The sequence below is a fragment of the Amblyraja radiata genome, chromosome 29, assembly GCF_010909765.2.
Source record: "Amblyraja radiata isolate CabotCenter1 chromosome 29, sAmbRad1.1.pri, whole genome shotgun sequence".
Lineage (NCBI taxonomy): Eukaryota > Metazoa > Chordata > Chondrichthyes > Rajiformes > Rajidae > Amblyraja > Amblyraja radiata.
Genome location: NC_045984.1, coordinates 29,888,026 through 29,901,919, shown reverse-complemented (window position 1 = coordinate 29,901,919; position 13,894 = coordinate 29,888,026). Strand labels below are relative to the sequence as shown.

The window sequence follows — 13,894 nt, the reverse complement described above, 5'->3', positions numbered from 1 at the left end:
AATAAAAACATTTGAAATGTTGGTACAATAATGCATCATATTATCATTTTCCTACACCTACCTCCCTCAAAGGTCTAGGCTTACGCTCAATCAGAAACTCAGTCTGGCACAGTTCACAGTAGCTGGTATTAGAAGATGAGAGCCATCGTTCCAGGCAGGTTTTGTGAACGGCCCCGAGTGTTCCCGTGCACCCACAAGGTGACAGTAAACATTCCAGGTTGTTGCCCTCATGACATATCCGGCAAATTGGTCCATCACTGAAAGTAAACAGATACATTTCGCTAAGACCTGCTGCATTGCATGCTTTTTATTAAGGCAATTTGTCTTCTAATGCACAAATGGCAGTAATGTACAAAAGAGTTAAGCAAGGGGCGGCATGGTGGTGAAGTGGTAGAGTTGCTGCCTTACAGCACCAGAGACCCGTGTTTGATCCTGACTGGGGGTGCTGTCTGTACAATAGTTTGTACGTTCTCCCCGTGACCACATGGGCTTTCACCGGGTGCTCCGGTTTCCTCCCATACTCCAAAGATGTACAGCTATATAGGTTCATTTGCTTTGGTAAGAACGGTAAATTGTCCCTAGTGTGTAGGATAGTGTTGGTGATCACTGGGTTTTCTCTGGGAGCTCTGGTCCCACACTCCAAAGACGTACAGGTTTTCAGGCTAATTGGCTAGTGTGTAGGATAGTGTTAGTGTACGGGGTGATCACTGATGGGCCGGTGGGCCGAAGGGCCTGTTTCCACACTGTATTTCTAAACTAAAATATAAAATACCTAATACCTGAAACATTCCCATTGTAATGAAAGGTTTTGAACCTCAATATTCACTATTTGTATTCCTTTAATGCTGCCCGACTTGCAGAGTGATTCCAGACTTTTAGCTTTTACTGGACCAAGTGGGACCCGTTGGGCCCCGTCCCCAATGCAATAATCCACCACTCACCCGTTACCCCAACGCAACCAGATTCCACCACTTACCTGTTCCCCCAACGCAATATTTCACCACTCACCCATAGCCTGGTCCCGCAACGCAACCCATCAATGGTGGATTAGACTCAGTGGAATGAATGGCCTCCTCCGTGCCATCACTACTAAATTACCCGTTGAATTTTCAGTAGTGGCTTTTAGTTTAGTGATACAGCACGGAAACTGGCCCTTGGGCCCACCGAGTCCGCGCCAACCAGTGATCACCCCATAACACTATAGAAAACATAGAAAATAGGTGCAGGAGTAGGCCATTCGGCCCTTCGAGCCTGCACCGCCATTCAATATGATCATGGCTGATCATCCAGCTCAGTATCCTGTACCTGCCTTCTCTCCATACCCCCTGATCCCTTTAGCCACAAGGGCCACATCTAACTCCCTCTTAAATACAGCCAATGAACAGGCCTCAACTACCTTCTGTGGCAGAGAGTTCCAGAGATTCACCAAGGATTTCCCCTCTATCCTCAAACTGTGACCCCTTGTCCTGGACTTCCCCAACATCGGGAACAATCTTCCTGCATCTAGCCTGTCCAACCCCTTAAGAATTTTGTAAGTTCTGTATCCTACACACTAGCCAACTAGACTGCAAACCTGTACGTCTTTGGAGTGTGGGAGGAAATCGGAGCTCCCAGAGAAAACCCACATGGTCACGGGGAGAACGTACAAACTCTGTACAGACAGCATCCATAGTTAGGATCAAACTCGGGACTCTGGCGCTGTGAGGCAGCAACTTTACCGCTGCGCCACAATGCCGTCTGTTACACTTTTAATTATAAAAGTGATACAGTTGTTAAATTTGAGTGTGAACGGTTGATCCCCCACTCCATTCAGGGCTCAGTATGAGCTGCAGCAAGTTTGTACAAGCCAAAATAAATTCATGACATTTTCATAAAATTATGCTGTTTAATATTAAACACCTCCCACTAGCCAGCTACAAAATGCACCCGATGGAGACTGAGCCAGTGCCTGTCCAGCGCTTTAATTGGAATGATAACTTCTTAACACACAAATTTTGGTCTTGTTTTACTTACAAAAAAAAAAAACGTGCCTTCTGCAAGGACTCCATTCCATTCTCTCAGTTCTACTCTCTCCATTGTATTTGATCCAACAATGAGGCTTTCCACAAGGGGCCTCTGTAATGTCTTTTTTCCCCCCAAACATCGCTTCCCCCTCAGCCATTGTGCACGGAGGCATTGACCTTATCTTATCTATTTCCTGCCTGTCCTCTCACCCACTGTTCTCATCATCTTCTGTATTCAACAGAACATCCTTTGTAATTTGTCAGCTCCAACAAAGATTCCCCCGCCAGACTTCCTCTCCTGGCCTCTTTTGGCATTTTAATGGAACTGTTCCTTTTGCCACTTTTTGGTACATTATTATCCCCATCAATCACTCCATGTCCAACTGCATTTTCCCCATGCAACCACAGGAGATACAACGCCTGTTCTTTCACCTCCTCCATTCCCGCCATTCAGGCACCCTCAAAGTCTTGTCAGATAAAACAAGTTATTCATTAGTTATTCCACTATTCTAGTGTACCTCTAACTCTTTTTTTTCTTCTATTGAAGATAGACACAAAAACATGGAGTAACTCAGTGGGCCAGGCAGTATCTCTGGAGAAAAGGAATAGATTTCGGGTGAAGGCCCTTCTTCAGATTCGGTTCCAAAGATCTTCAATTTGAAACTTAACTCTATTTTTCCCTTCCACAGACACTGCCTGACCTGTTGAGAGTTTCCAGCATGTTTTGTTTTTATAGCACAGTTATCGGTTTGCCATAAAATCTCAGCAGGCATATTGATGTAAACTGCAGAGAAAGATGTTTTAGGCAGAAAAGGACAATGCCTATGATATCGATAATGCTGCTTCTGTCATGCCTTGAAATGGCAAGAACAAACAGAAATACACTCCCGTTTACTGGCGGCTCACTATCACTTACCTTTGTGTACCGAGGGCCTTCACGACACTTGACAGGAGACGGCCATTTTTTGCTGTCACTTGCGTGATGTACTGAGGCCGACCAGCGTCAGCTGGTGCTACCGTCTTGGAAAAGGCAGAGGTGGCGGTACAATCACAGAGAGATCCAGGGAGATGACAGCAGTCACCTGTTGTCATGGCAACGAGTTAATACTACCAGCGACACAGACTCCCACATTCATGCGTCTGAAAAACAAAAATTGAAAATTGATTGAAGGCACATGCTTCTTACCCCAATCACAAACGTCGTTAGCATTAATAGCGCAGACTTCAATAACAGGTCATCATTACCATTATGAAAATGAAAATAAATCTCTTGGAACATCCATATTGGCCCTGTTGGTTTGAGAGTCTTTTGAGCCCTCCATCTGAGAAAGAGTAAGTGTGTGGCTATTAGAGGCAGAACCACACAAGATAAAACAACTTTTATTTGGAAATACCCTTGGAAATGACTTGACTTCCTTAATGCTGACTGGAGTAGAGGAGAATGTTGTCAATGCATTATTAGATTTGAGTTTTCAATTCTGTCTTATTACTGGGTGGCACAGCGGTAGAGTTGCTGCATTTTGCGCCATAGACCCAGGTTTGATCCTGCCTACTGACGCTCTCTGTACTGAGTATGCACATTCTCTTTGTGACAACACGGGTTTTCTCCAGGTTCCCAAGTTTCCTCCCACATTCTAAAGATGTGTGGGCTTGCACAGTAAATGAATTGACTTCTGTAAATTGTCCCTAGAGTGTAGGATAGAACTAGTGTACTAGTTGGTCGGCGTGGACTTGGTGGGCCAAAGAGCCTGTTTCCACTCTGTATCTCTAAAGTAAACACTGTGTAATCATTAATAAGTCAAAGACTAAATTCCTTTCTCGAATATATGTTCCACTCCACATAACACACTCCCCCACCTACTCACCTGTTCTCATCCTGAGCAACTCCTCTTTTGATTTCTCTCACTTTCTACACTACATTTGCACCAAATTTGTCTACTGTCAAAGGTCAAGCACACCATTCTATTTCTCTCATTCCATTCAATAGCTTTGTTTACCGATATATTAACTGGCAATGATTGTTATCTTTGAAGACGATGAGTTTTCCCCACACACTTTTCCATCTCCTATATTATATTTGTACAGTACACTTACCTAGTCCAGCCTTGAAACCATGTCAAACTCTAGTTCATATTAACAGTACTAAACGTCATTTTAGAATTCAGTTGATCTCCTTTCCTTCAGCACATTATAGACAATAGACGACAGGTGCAGGAGTAGGCCATTCAGCCCTTCGAGCCAGCATCGCCATTCAATATGATCATGGATGATCATCCACAATCAGTACCCCATTCCTGCCTTTTCACCATATCCCCTGACTTCGCCAGCTTTAAGAGCTCTATCTAACTCTCTTTTGAAAGCATCCAGAGAATTGGCCTCCACTGCCTTCTGAGGCAGAGAACATTAAATATTGTAAATCCGTATCTTGCTATAAAGGCAAATATAAAATTGACTGATGGAAAGTTAAATTTCAACAATCTTCTAAAATTGATTAGATTAAACAAGAGTTCAATGAGGGCAATGCAATATTATTAGGAGAATGAAAGGTTTTAACATTGTTATATTCTGAAACACTAAAGTGGCAAGAGTAATAAAATGCACAAGATTCTTCTAGAAAAATGTGTCAAAGATCACCGAGGAACAACTATTTTAGATCTTGTCCTGTGTAGCAAGACAGTGTTAATAAATCATGTTAAAAGATCATTTTAAAATAAGCAATCAGAATTTCACAGAGTGTCATAAAGTTTCAAGAGCATTGTTACTGGGTCTTAAATTAAAACATTTAAATAGGAGCAAGACGACCGAGGTGAATTGGGAAATTAGAATAAAAGGCAGGACTCCAATAATTACATTAAAAAATTAATCATAAACTGGAGACTAGACTTCTGTTTAAATTGCGTGTATGTAAGTTTTATATATACAAGTTGCTCCAGTTTCTATCCACAAGAATGTGGAATTTGGCTTTATTTTTAATTATTTATGGGATATAAGGCACCAGTTACAAGACCTACATTTATTGCCCCTCCTGACAGTGCACTAAACTAAATGCCTTGCTAGCCTATTTTGGTCAGCAGTTAAGAGTCAACCGTAATGCTGTTGGGTCTGCAACACACGGACCAGACAGGGGAAGGATGGCCAAAATGTTCTCCCTAGGAGATTAATGAACCAGATGTGTGTTTATACTAATACGCAGCTTTATAATTACTATTACAGATATTGGGTTTTTTTTATCTAGATTTTATTGAATGAACCGAATTAAATTTCCATGATTGCCATTGTGGGTTTTGAACTCTCGTTCTTCTGATTACTAGCAGAGTACCTTTTTTCAGTTTATAATTTGCCAGAAAATGTATAACTACTAATGAATCTGACTGAAATGAATAGTTCTTCATTTCCTTGCCGTATACATATCTGATGCATTACAAATCCTTTAGGTAATCAGAGGGGCAAACTTTGTATGAGCAACACTGAGGAAGACTGTGATTATCTGTTAGGCATAGGGAACAAATATACACATAGGACACTGATTCTTAAGTCTTTCAACACAGTGCCTCATGTGGCCTCATGATTGGAAAGTCCACAAATACGTGGCTGATTTAACAATGACTTTAACATCTGTGTAGAGATATACTCCCAGACAGAGGAGGAATGAGACAAGATTGCCAATGATTACTCAATGCCCGAAAATTCCAATCACATTGCAAGTTCCTGCCAGCATGAGTCATCCAGAGTTGGAAACATCACACATGTGAAGTTGAAGATGTAATCCTCGTTTTTCAGCAGATTGACCAAGCAAATTCAGTGACCTTATGCAAAACTCACCAGGTGTTGCTCACTCATAAACGTTTAATGTAACGCTTTTTGCTGCACAACGTACAGAGCAACTCACTCTCACCTGCAACTGTTGCACTCTGCTGCGGCTCACTTTGCAAGGTGGATGTTCATTCTATTACTAATCATCGCAGATTTCTCTCTGGATCTCCACTGCCATTTCAGAATTTTGAAACTCTTTTTAATGAACACAGTAACGCATTGCCTCTACCTCAGTCTACAGGGAAACCACATGAACATGACAATGGTGCAGTTAGTAAGTCTGCTGCTTCACGGTGTGAGAGATTCGGCCTCAATTTTGACTTTGAGTGTCGTCTGTGAGGAGCTTGCAGGTTCTCCCTGCGCGCATGAACATTGAATTTCCCAATTTTGTTAGCCCTTGCTCTCTCCTCCCCTTCCTCAGCCCTCGAGCTGTCTCCTCCTCCTTTTTCCTTCCTTCTCCCCGCCACCCCCTATCAGTCTGAAGAAGGGTTTCGGCCCGAAACGTTGCCTATTTCCTTCGCTCCATAGATGCTGCTGCACCCGCTGAGTTTTTCCAGCATTTTTGTGTACCTCCCTGTGATTATGTTAGTTTTCTCTGGTTTCTCAGGTTCCTGTCACATGCCAAAAGATGGTAGGTTATTTCACCACTGTACCTTGGCCCTAGCATGTGGGCGAGTCTGGGGAGAATGAATGTGTGGTAAAATGAAACATGGAATTAATGTAGGACTTGGGTAAATGTATGATTAATGGTCAGACGGACTAAGTGGGCAAAAGATCTGTTTCTCTTGTGCATGTCTTTATGACTAACCTTTGCTGATCTTTTTCTTTTTCAACTGGATATGAAAGCTCTTTCAATCTGCATTTGTGTTTCTTGCAATATTATTGCTGTAATCTACTTCTCCTTTCCTTACCACTTTCATGGTCCACTTTTGCTGAATTCTGAAATTTATGTTCTCAAATTTATTACACTTCTTGGAAACAGTGTGACACAATCTTTAACTTTTCTTGTTACGCAGTTGAACCACTTTTTTCAAATAGGCTTGTGCTTTAAAGGGATATGTAGTTGTTGCCAACTATGCAAATATTACATAAGTGTTGGTCATTGCTTCTCTACTCTTGCATTTGTTAATATAAATGTCCTAATCCATCTTCCCCAATGGCATTTTAATTACATAGAACATATAACAGCACATTAATAAGCCCTTCTGCCCATGTCTATGCTGACCATGATATCAAATTTAATTAATACCCATCTAGCTACATATAATCCACATCCCTCCATTCCTTGCACTTTCATATGCATGTCTAAATGCCCATTAAATGTCACTATCATATCTGCTCCCACCACCACAACTGACCAGTAAGTTCCAGGTGTATAAAGTTTATCTACTACCCCGAGTAAATAAACTTGCCTCATACATCTCTTTTAAACTTTTCCTCTCTCACCTATTAGCCATGCAATCTAACATTTGACATTTCTACTCTGGGGAAAAAGGACTGACTATCTACCGTACATCTGCCATAATTTTTATAAACATCTATCACTTCTCCCCTTGGGCTCCGATGATCCACAGAAAACAATCCAAGTTTGTTCAACCTCTCCTTATAACGAATACTCTCACACCAGGCAACATCTTGGTGAACCACTACTGCACCCTCTCCAAAGCACCACATCCTTCCTGTAACACAACACCAGAATTGCATACAGTATTCAAAGTGTGGCTTAACCAACATTTTATACAGCTCCAACTGGGCAAAATAATGAATGTGTCCTTTTTTTTTTTTAAGTACAATGCTATATAATCAGATAGTCCATTTACCATTTGATTCCTCAACATACCACATGGTTTTCTGGATCGGTACAAGTCTACAAATTGTTCTTCACACTGGAGAACACCAGCAGAATAACTCCCCAATTCCAGACCGCAAGGTCGAGATGCCCCATGAATTGAGATCCATTACTCCAATCTAACTATTTGCCATGCATTCAACACTTTAATGTTACTACCTCTGTCAGTTTGGAAATGGCTCCCTGTTGCTTTAGGACTCCTGTACCACAGGATAAGCAACATAATAATAATAATAATAATAAATTTTATTTATGGGCGCCTTTCAAGAGTCTCAAGGACACCTTACAAAAATTGAGCATGGAGAGGAAAAACATGTAAGGGGAATGAAATAAATAGTAGAGACATGACTAGTACACAAAGTAAAGGCAGAATTCAATACAAAACACAGTATGAGACAATTAATGCACAGATGAAAAGGGACGGGGATGTGGGGCTAAGGATAGGCAGAGGTGAAGAGATGGGTCTTGAGGCGGGACTGGAAGATGGTGAGGGACACGGAATTGCGGATCAGACTTCTGCCAACATGACCCAGACTGTACCGGATCAGACTTCTGCCAACTCCAATAAACAATTCACGCAAAACAGCTGTCTGCTCACATGACAGCAATCGAGCCATCTCTCTCCATTGTAGAACAGCAATCTGCTTGTACTGGAGATTGACCTGCAACTGGATTACTGATCGCAGAGCTATGATGACCTCAAGCCTGTGCTTGCATGGAAGCGAAAACCAAGTACTTTTAGTTTAGAGATACAGCGCGGAATAGGCCTTTCAGTCCACCGCGTCCGTGCCGACCAGCAATCCCCACACACTAGGGACAATTTACAAACTTACCAAAGCTAATTAACCTGAGGGGGCTGTCCCACTGTACGAGCTAATTCAAGAGTTCTCCCTAGTTTCTACTGATTCGAACTCTGAGAATTACGGTAATAGCTGCTCGTAGGTACTCGGGGCTCTTGTGGACATTTTTCAACATGTTAAAAAATCTTCACGAGTCTTCACGAGCTTACCGTGTTTCCCGCGTACCTGCCGTTTGCGTTACGAGCCGCTAAGAGGCGTCCCGCTAGGTACATTCTACGTGCTTACCACGAGTTTGATTTTATTTTAAACTCGGGAGAGCTCTTGAATTAGCTCGTACAGTGGGACAGCCCCTTAAAAACCCGTAACTCTTTGGAATGTAGGAGGCAACCGGAGCACCCTGGGAAAACCCATGTGGTCAAGGGCAAAGATCCTATAGGATCTTTGGTCAAGGGGAGAACTTACAAACTCCATTCAGACGGCACCTGTAGTCAGGATCGAACCTGGGTCTCTGGCGCTGTAAGGCAGCAACTCTACCTCTGCGCCACCATGCCATCCTTGAGTACGTATATATCTGCTGTAATATCAATGAAGGCTGGTGCACCTCAACTCCAGTGCAAAAATGATGACCTCCTGCAAGATGTAAAAGGGTTGAATTCTACCATGTCTTTAATAATCATAAATATTTGCTCTGACAGGCTGGAAGATCTCTAAGCATTTCACTGTACAAACCTCAAAACAGTGCCATACATCTCTCCTCGAAAACTACCTTCTGCCTTCATTGTATCCGAGCTGCACTTACCATGGATTGAAGCAATAAGCAGGGTGCCCTTTTGACACCACATCATCCAGAGGCTCATCATTTTTAAGCTCCTGCTCCTCCACAGCATTTATTTCTTATTGTCGTGGTGGTGATCTTCCCTCTAGGGAACCTACAAAGGTAACGCCAAAAAGAAAAGCATATCAATAATAACTATACAAATCCTTTGTAGAAAATGTCCAGCTCATATGCAGAATCATTTAGAGAATGATTTCAAGAAGGGAATCAGAGAAGTGGAAGGACAGGAGGATACTTGCATACCACAAATATTGCATATCTTCTCAGGTGATCTTGGTGCGTCAGTTTACCACCCAATACCTTTCAGGCAGGTGAGCCTTGCATGTTTGTAGGTTAATTGTCTTGGTAAATGGAAAAAATTGTCCATAGTGGGTGTTGGATAGTGTTAATGTGCAGGGATCGCTGGTCGGCGCGGACCCGGTGAGCAGACGGGCCTGTTTCCGTGCTGTATCTCTAAACTAAACTCAACTAAATAGGCAGTGTCTGGGCCCAAGAGGATCCCTACTCTCTGGAGGGATGGGTACCATTTCCTTGCAATCTTGGCTTGCGAGATAAAGTTAGTAAGGTGGACTCCTGGCATGGTTGGCTTACAATAAATATCCAGGTCTTTGAGAGTGTAGGAATATGTATATAGAACATGGAACAGTACAGCACAAGGACGTGACGCCGAGCCTAATTCTTACACATAATCAATATCCTTTCAATCCCTACATTATCCAAAATTTCCTGAAATCCTATCATATCTGCCAAAATCACTAGCCAGGTAGCATTTTCCAGGCACTCACCTGCCCTGCACATCTCCTTTAAACTTTGCTCCTCTCCCCTTAAAGCCATGCCCTTTAGTATTTGATTTTTCCATCCTGGGAAATAGGTTCTGCCTCTCATAATTTTATCTACTTTATTAGGTCTCCCCGCAACCCCTGGCTTTCCAGAGAAAACAATCCAAGTCTGTCCAAACGTTCCCTGTTGTCAATACTCCCTAATCCAGGCATCATTCTGGTAAACCTCCTCTGCAACCTTTCCAAAGCCTCCACATCCTTCCTGTAATTGGATAATCAGAACTGCACGTAATACTCCAGATGTGGCCCAACCAAGGTTCTATAAAGCTTCATAACTTCCTGACTCTTAAACTCAATGCTCTGACCTATGAAGGCAAGCATACCAAATCCTTTGTTTACCACTATATACTTGCTTTGCCACTATCAGGGAGTTTTGGACTTGGGTCCTGAGATCCCTCTTTACATCAATGTTGATACAGGTAATACCATTAATTGTATATATTCTCTTTACATTTGATCTCCCACATGGCAATACCTCAGCTGGGATTAAACTCCATCTGCGATTTCTCTGCCCATTTCTGTAGCCAACCCATATTCTCCTGTATACATTGACAGCCTTCCCCACAGTCCATGGCCTCAGCATTCTTGGTATCATCTGCACCAATCACTCCAGCCTGGATGTTGTCCTTCCACCTTATCCCTCTGTCTTCTATAAGTAAGCCAGTTCTGAATCCATTCAACCATGTCACTGTTAATCCCGTGCATCTTAATCTTCTGGATCAGCCTACCATGGGGGACTTCATTAAATGCCTTACTGAAATCCATGTAGACAACATCCACATTGATCACATTTGTCACCTCCTCAAAAAACTAAATCAAATTAGTGAGACACAACCTGGCGTATGCAAAGCCATGCCGACTATCCTTAATTGACCTCCTCCGTTCAAATGCGAGTAGACCTAATGTTCAAGAATCTCTGCATATTAGTATTCTCCATGCCAATCTCACTGTCCTCCATGTTGTTTTCCTTGGTGAAAACAGTTACAAAAATACTAATTTAGTGCTTCTCACCTTTCAAAATGGCTGCTCACAAACTCTCTGCTCGACTTTTCAAGATCTATGAAAACCAGGGAGGAGGAGAAAGAGTGGAGATGGAGCGGAAAAAAAATAGGTGTGTCTCTTAAGTGTGTGTATGAGTGTTATGGAATCTCAGTGAACATAGCGCTGCAAAAGACGACATCGTCTCTTATTAGTGAGCAGAAGCTGTCGAGCGCTTAACTTCATAGTATTTCTTTCTGCATTGCTCCATATTTCAATCTGGAATTGAGCTCAACGTGCATCTGGCTGTAGCTTGAGATGCCTTTTGGGCACTCCCAGCAAAAAACACCTCACCTCCTCAATCTCCTCATCTACAATCTTTAGATTGTGAGCAATAAGGGGAGGAAATAGTTCTATAACTAACCTACCTCCCCATATACTTTTGCATAAATGACCAACCCTGTACCTTTTTGCTTGAGCTGTGCATGCAAATGACACAGGCTCCTTCAAAGGTTTACGTTCTAATGCCGCAGCTGAGTGACTCAGTGCCAAGAGCTGTGCAAAATCCAATACGCCTTTTACTTTGGGTTCACCACTTCTCATAAAAGGAAGAATTTGGAAAAACAAATGTCTCCTCTTTTTTGCTGAGCCAATAGCCGACATTTAGGAGCAAATGATTTTCAAGGCCAGTCTCAGTTTGTTAAATTACACCTGCATCCTACACATGGTTGAGAGTCCCCAAGCTCTCCAAGTTTAGACAAATGGGTTATTTCCAATTTTGTATCCAGCATTTCAAAGCTCTGCATACATTTATCAGCAGCTTAGTCTGGCACTACCTCGATATAATCACAACAGTCGGCCAAAAAAAATTTCACAAATATTGCATTCTGCTCAGATCCAACTAATTGTCAGTCATTCTAGGCCAAGATTTTAACAACCCTAAAGCAATACAAACCAATCACTTGGTATGTGATAACATCCATACTGAATTTATGTTCCAATTCATCTCATCTTTAAGATTACCAGAGACATTAATTTCTCCAGATGCCAACCTGATATTTTTTTTGCGACTGTTATATAAACTAACATTACAACAAGGGACTTTTTAAAAACCAAAACAGATTTCATCTGGAATCTTGAACAATAGCAGAGTGCTGGCATCATAAAGAGAACTTTACACTGGGGAAAACACCCAGTTGGATACTGTGGATAAATTGTTCAGCCACTTACACATATGGAGGAGATTGCAATACATGCTTAAAAAGCCCAGAGAGGGATTTTGAAAAAGTCAACTCAACATCAGTGTAATCTGTGTGAACAATGGCATGTAGGCTTCTCAAAAGTGAGGAGTTACTACAGCATTGGAGGCAGAATGGAAAACTTAAAAAATAGCTGCATTTTATACTACATCGTAGGTGCTGATGCATAATTAAGAAGTCAGCTGTACTTACACTATCTACTTAGTGTGGCTGTGATCCAGCCTCACTACCAATTCAACTTAATCTCTTTCAAGCAATGAGGGGTGACCTTGTAGAGGTGTGTACAATCATGAGGAGAATAGTTAGGCTGAATGCACAGAATCTTTTACCCAGAGTACGAGTTGGAGAAATCAACCAGAGGACATTGGTGTAGGTGAGAAGGTAAAGATTTAATGGGAACCTGAGGGGCAACTGTTTCACACAGAGGGTGATGGGTATATGGAAAAGCTGCCAGTGGAGGTAGTTGAAGCAGGTACTAGAACATTTAAAAGACATTTGGACAGATACATAAATAGATTGTGGGCAGTTGGGACTTAAACAGTGTTTTTTCCAATTTCTCTGCATCGGTCGCATGGACTAGTTGGCCTGAAGGGCCTGTTTCTTTGCCGTATGACTATGACTCATTTCATTTCTATCGCTGCTTGAAACTCCATCATCTGCGAGAAATCAAGTCCAAATTTTTCTCTGGAACTTTCATCTATTCCGTCTTCCCACAGTTCTTCATATTTGTTATTTTGATCTTATCCTATTCTGATTTCCCACTCTTCTGAATTCAGTCTTTCTAATCTCTGCTCATAAAGCCCTACTTACATTTGTGGTTGACCTCTTAACATTCGCTTCTACGTCTTATGATTCTGATCTGTCTCTGACCAGTCACATCATCAAAACCTACTTACATGCCGATAGAACTTCCTTTCATTACAACTTCATTCAAATTCCAGCTGATCAGCCTTTTGCCAGAATACATCCAAAATTGAATAATTCATGGTACATGAATAGTCAGAATTTACTGGTTTTCCACAAAGGCCCTGAACACAAGTGGCTTGCTTGGTCATTCAGGGTCAGTTACAAGTCAACCACATTGCAATGGTTTCAGAGTCACAAATAGCTAGATCTAATAAAAATTCACAATTTATTTTCTTGAAAGATGTTAGTAAACTAAATGAGATTTTTAAACAAAGCAGATGTTTCTTAGTCGCCATTATTATAAGGTGCTTGTTAAATCAACCATTTAAATTTTAGGATTGTTGGCAGAAAAACCAGATCAATTTCTCAAGACATGGATACCCTTCACCGAATTCTTACAAGGATAGTATAGCGCAACACAAATCTAAATTTAAATCCGATTCTGGGTTGGGTGAGGTGGGCGGGGGGGGTGGGAGGGGGGGGGGGGGGGGGGGGGGGGGGTCGAGGGCCAGGTATATATCCACTTTACTTTTTTCTTTTTCTTTTCTCTCTTATATCTTTATTCACTTTTGGCCACACTACGTTGGTCAAAGATCTTATAGCAGAGCTCCG

The 13,894-nt window shown here is 41.9% G+C and overlaps 1 protein-coding gene across 4 annotated transcripts in view; it reads right to left on the bottom strand.

The window, feature by feature from the left end:
- marchf2 (membrane associated ring-CH-type finger 2) overlaps positions 1-13,894 on the bottom strand; it is a 37,057-nt gene that overhangs the window by 13,345 nt on the left and 9,818 nt on the right. For all 4 annotated transcript variants that reach the window (XM_033047110.1, XM_033047108.1, XM_033047109.1 and 1 more), the window contains exons 2-4: positions 9,265-9,394; positions 2,920-3,143; positions 62-257 (exon numbers count right to left, since the gene is read on the bottom strand). In XM_033047110.1, coding sequence (XP_032903001.1) covers positions 62-257; positions 2,920-3,095 — 372 coding nt within the window. In that variant the 5' untranslated portion in view covers positions 3,096-3,143; positions 9,265-9,394. The remainder of the gene's footprint in view (positions 1-61; positions 258-2,919; positions 3,144-9,264; positions 9,395-13,894) is intronic.